Source organism: Hordeum vulgare, chromosome 7H (assembly GCF_904849725.1).
Source record: "Hordeum vulgare subsp. vulgare chromosome 7H, MorexV3_pseudomolecules_assembly, whole genome shotgun sequence".
Classification (NCBI taxonomy): domain Eukaryota; kingdom Viridiplantae; phylum Streptophyta; class Magnoliopsida; order Poales; family Poaceae; genus Hordeum; species Hordeum vulgare.
Genome location: NC_058524.1, coordinates 21,332,978 through 21,338,168, shown reverse-complemented (window position 1 = coordinate 21,338,168; position 5,191 = coordinate 21,332,978). Strand labels below are relative to the sequence as shown.

At 52.8% G+C, this 5,191-nt stretch overlaps 1 protein-coding gene across 1 annotated transcript; it reads right to left on the bottom strand.

Annotated features, from left to right (window-relative positions):
* Positions 1-806: 806 nt before the first annotated feature.
* Positions 807-4,990, bottom strand: LOC123411970 (ABC transporter G family member 14). The gene is made up of 3 exons (XM_045104931.1): positions 4,729-4,990; positions 3,748-4,618; positions 807-2,431 (listed from the first exon to the last, which is right to left on the bottom strand). The coding sequence occupies exons 1-3, from the start codon at positions 4,885-4,887 to the stop codon at positions 1,404-1,406; spliced, it is 2,058 nt and encodes a 685-aa protein (XP_044960866.1). The 5' UTR covers positions 4,888-4,990; the 3' UTR covers positions 807-1,403.
* Positions 4,991-5,191: the final 201 nt, after the last annotated feature.

Below are 5,191 nucleotides of genomic sequence, written 5' to 3'. Positions count from 1 at the left end.
TCCAGAATATGAGAAAATGTCCCAGAATATGAAAAAATGTTTCGGAAAATGAAACAATATTCCGGAATTTTTTAATAATGTTTCAGATTTAAAAACAATGTTCCAGAATTTGAAATAAATGTTTCAGAATTTGAAAAAATGTTCAGGAATATGAAAAAATCTTCCGGAATTGTAAAATATGTTCCAAAATTTGAAACAATGTTCCGGATTTTTCATGCGCGAGATAAGTTTCAAAAATGTTTTGGATTTTCAAAATATGTGCTGGATTTTAAAAAATATTTGGGATTTTCAATTTTTTTTTTCAAATTCTGGAAAATGTTTCAGTTTATTTCAGAAAAATGTTCTAGATTTTCAAAAATTGTTATTCAAATTTGAAAAATGTTTTTTTCTTTTAGAAATATGTTCTAGATATTCAAAAAAATGTCCTGGAGTTTCAGAAATTTCAGAAAATGTTCTGGATTTTCTTTTTTTTTTTTCGAAAAATGTTCTTGTTTTTCGAAATTTGTGTGATTCATTATCAGTGTGCTCTCTAATTTATAAGCAGAAAATGCCACCAGGGGTATAAAATTGAACAAGTGGTGTACAAGCAGCATTAAGGGAATGCTAAATGTTGCATGAAAATGTTTCAACTCTGACACTTTCTCTGTCGTGCATCTGGAAACGAGCACATGGAAGTAAAAATCTTAATTAGTTGTTGTAATCCTGACCAGTAATAAGTGTCTGCTTGATATACCTAGATCGTTGTAGTCTAGCAAAGTGCTTGAACTGACAAATTTCTCAATCGAACTGGTATGCACATCACACCATCAGCCAAGAAGTGGTGTCTTCTCATAGCAAGAATAATTAAGATAAGAACTTGTACTAACAGTTGTATTTATTTATGTATGAGGTGATGTAATTTCTTATTCCCTCAGATTGATGCGGGAGAGCTGCAGCAGCAGTATGGCCCCGCTGAGAAGACCCATCTAGCTAGGGTTTGATGCACAGCCGGAGTTGACGTGCAGATCCAAGAAAGAACCTGAGAAGATGAGGCAAAGTTGATGGCGGTGCTATTGGCAGGCACTTGCAGTTTTCACTTTTGTTCTACGCCCATCATACCAGCTTGTAAAATCGATGCAGTACAGATTAAGCAGTACTGCATATTGACTCAGAGTGGTACTACTCTACTTATTAGTATGAAGATTAATCCTCTCTTCTTCATCTCTCGTCAAGATCGATCGAGCTCAAACTGTCATGCCTCAGGTCTGGATCACAGTAGAGTATACCCCATGGATCCGGGAAGCGCTGCGCCGGCGAGCAATCAGCTAACTAGCTTGCCCGGCTTATGGCTAACTAGCTCATGGTGGATGTTGTATCCGTCGGTCCTCCATGGCTGAGACGGATGATGCTCCCTTGGGCTTCAGTTACCTCGGCTGCAGGCGGTCCAAGGCGAGGTAGGCGACGACTCGGTAGCCGACGAGGAGGAGCGCCATGACGCAGACGTCCACCCAGTGGTTGTTGAGCCCGACGGCCTTGATGGCGGGGAAGTCGGCGACGGGGCAGAGCGCGCCGCCGCCGCAGTCGTAGACGGCGCTGCCGTCGCGGAACTGGATGCCGAGGAGGAGCCGGTAGCAGTAGAAGCTGTAGTTGAGCCACTTGAGCCACCCGATGAAGGGCGGGATGTGCTGCACGTAGTAGCCGCCGGCGATGAGGAAGACCATGGTGATGACGGATGCGAGCGTGGTGCCCTGCTTGACGTCCATGAGCACGGCGCCGACGGCGAGCCCGAGGCTCTGGGCGACGAGCACGCTGTAGAGCACGACGAGGAGGGAGAGCAGGAAGGAGGCCGGGCGCGGGTCGAGGCCGCCCATCCAGTAGAGGATGAGCACGAAGGCGGTGGGCAGGCCGAGCTCCATGGGCAGGTCGGCGGCGGTGCGCGCGGCGAAGTAGGAGGAGAGGCGGTACATCCCCGAGGACCGCTCCTTGAGCAGCATGGGGCGCTCCAGCGGGAAGACGAAGACGGCGTTGTAGAGCGGGAAGAAGCCCCAGAAGACGGAGAAGAAGAAGATGAGCGCCGTCCGGTCCTGCAGGTGCGCCGCCGGCGTGCGCCACCAGAGGAGCCCCGCGAGGAACGCCACGCTCAGCACCTGGAAGATGCGGAGCTTGTTGAAGGACTCGTGGCGGCGCTCCTTGAGCCCGCGCCGGAGGAGCACCGAGAACTGGGCGCACCACCCGGCCGTCCACTCCACGCCCGACCCCGACCCCGACGCGCCCCGGCGTTGCCCGATGATGCCGCCGGCGCCGGCCGCCTCGTTGGAGCATATGTCGAGCTTCACCGCCGGCGCAATGTGGCGCGCGTACGCGTCGGCCAGCTTCCCCCGCACCTCCTTCTGCTCGCCCTCGCTCCCGCCGCCGGGAAGAACGCCGTCGCCGTTCGTGTCCGGCAAGATACCTGCATGCACGGTGATGATCGATCAGTACCTGAGCAGGGCAGCGAGCGAGCGTACGTACGTACGTCTCCCCGGAGGTCGACAAGTGTCGGGCACTGTTGTCGTGACCGGAATGGAGATGGAGGAGGGAATGATGAGGAGGCGACCCGCCGGTGTGTCGGGCGGGGACGGAGTGGTGGTGGTGGTGGCCATGATTGGGGCTGGGAGTGGACGGAGCAGTGCGTCCCTGTCCGTGTCTCTCCCCCACCGATCGATCCGATCGTCGCCATTGCCGATTTGGCGTGCGCTTACGTACGCAGGTCTAGTTAATCACCGTGGGCTGGTGCAGGTGATCGTGATTGTGATCGTGATGCGATGGACGCTGATCGATGATGCAGATGCAGGAAAAGGGGAGAAATCGATTTGAAAAGCATGCGCGCACCGTATCCGCGACATAATCTTAGCACACCACATTCTATCTCCCTTTTAGTTGTTATTTATTTGTGAAAATCCCTTTAATCGAAAAAGCATTTTATTTTAGTTGTTATAGTGGGTGGCTGTGGCATCTTGTTGTGTCTAATTATTATTTTATATTTTCTGTGGAAGTGGTTATCCAAACAACTGTTGTCGCGGATCAAGTTCTTTTGCAACTGTATATATATTTGCATACTGAGTCTAACTTAGAGTCTGTGGTGGAACAAGCACATGGAGATTTTAGTTTTAAATTCGATTGTGGTGTTTGTATTTTTTCTGCATTTATTTCATATTTTTAAAAATGTTTGTTTTGTGAAAAAAGACGTTTTCGTGTACTACAGATGAGTCTGTGATGTCTTCATCAATTTTATGATAATTTATCGGCTTCGTGTTTTCAAGATGTTAATAAAAACTAGGTATTTTCCAGTTCGATCCATCCGTTAATTCTCTACCGGACGGTGGAAAAGAGCGGGCATGTCACCATATACTCTTAGTCAGTAACATGCCAATGGCATCTTGGTCCACACTACAAAACAAAATTGTTAACCAAGTGTTTTCCAAATCAGAAATTCAGAATTTTTTCGGTTATACTCCAGTTGATTGCCACCAGACCAGTTGTGATCCCCTACACTAACCATCTGGCTTCATAATGGATGGATGCACATAATCGAGGGATTTTTAGAGTGATGCGTGTTTGTGGTTGGATGAGATCAGCGTGATGGAATGCAATGGCACATGCATGCCAACATGCCATATGCATTTGGAAAGCATCATAAAAAAGGCTAAGTAAAGAATGTTAAAGCGAAAGAGAATATGAAGGTGGCGTGGTGATCAGTGGATGGAGTCGTGCGTTTGGGTGGCATACCGTTGGCGAGGTCGAGCATGAGGTCGGCCGGGTTGACGGACAGCGGCGACGCGAAGCCGACTGAGGCGAAGTAGGAGAGCGCGTCGGCGGCGAGGCCGTAGTAGATGGGCCGCCCCTCGGCGGACAGCAGCAGCACCTTGTCGAACATGTGGTAGAGGCGCGACGACGGCTGGTGGATGGTGACCACGACCGTGCGGCCGCCGCCGGCGGCCATGCGGCGGAGCGTGCCGACGATCCTGGCGGCCGTGGTGGAGTCGAGCCCTGAGGTGGGCTCGTCCAGGAGCAGCAGGCTGGGGTCGACGAGCATCTCCAGCCCGATGCTCACCCGCTTGCGCTCGCCGCCGGACAGCCCGCGCACGCCCCGCACGCCGCCGACCATGCTGTGGGCCACCTTGGCGAGGCCCAGCTCCGCGGCCACCGCCTCCGCCTGCGCGCGCTTCTCGCCGGCGCCCAGCGCGCGGGGCAGACGGAGCAGCGCCGTGTACCACAGCGTCTCCGACACGGTGAGGTGCGGGTACAGCACGTCGTGCTGCGTCACGAACCCCGTGCGCCGCTTCACGGCGCCGGAGAAGGGCTTCCCGTTGTAGGTGATCTTCCCGGACAGCAGCGCGTGCCGGTGCCGGCCTCCCAGCGCCGTCAGCAGCGTCGTCTTGCCGCTCCCGGACGGGCCCAGCATCGCCAGCATCTCCCCCGGCCGCACCACCCCGGACATCCCGCTGATGATCGTCTTCTCCCTCGGCGGCGACACCGCCACCGCCGCCTTGTTCTTCTTGCCCCCCGCCCCGCCGCCGCCGCGGCACGCCGCCGAGACCCTCGTGCACCAACCGTCCGTCGCCTGCCCGACCTTCACCTTGTACACCACTTCCTCAAACTGCACCCATGCATGCAGGCAGGAGCACGTCGTCTCATCACCAGTTAATCGTGACCGACTAAAACGAATAACTGAAGCACGCTCGTACGTGCATCTGCATGAAACATTACCTTGAGGACGAGAGGGAATGGGTTGGCGGCCGCGGGGCGGTGGCCGGACGGCGGGCTGGAGGTGGTGGGATGGACGGCGCCGGAAGGGTTGCCGTTGCTGCCGGCGGGAGGAGGCGCCTCCTTGTGCTTATCACCATCGTGCAATTCTTGAGGCGCCATGTCGATCTAATTAATTTGTATAGTATGTATACTAGCTTACGATGATGAGGAGATGGGATAGAGCAAGTAAGGAATGGCGCTTTGGTTTGCCACTGCTACTTGGTTAACTGGTGTGGGCGGGGTGGTGGTATTTATCGGGGATGGAGGGGGCAAAGGAGGGGAGAAGAGGGCCTACCAAATGGGCTCAGGCCTCAGGGGAGCAACACTTGTTGCTGTCACTTTTTCTTTGGTTAGTTAGTTAGTTCTCCATCGGTATATTTATTTATTTACCGATTAATCCTTGATCAACAACTGTGTGGTGTGT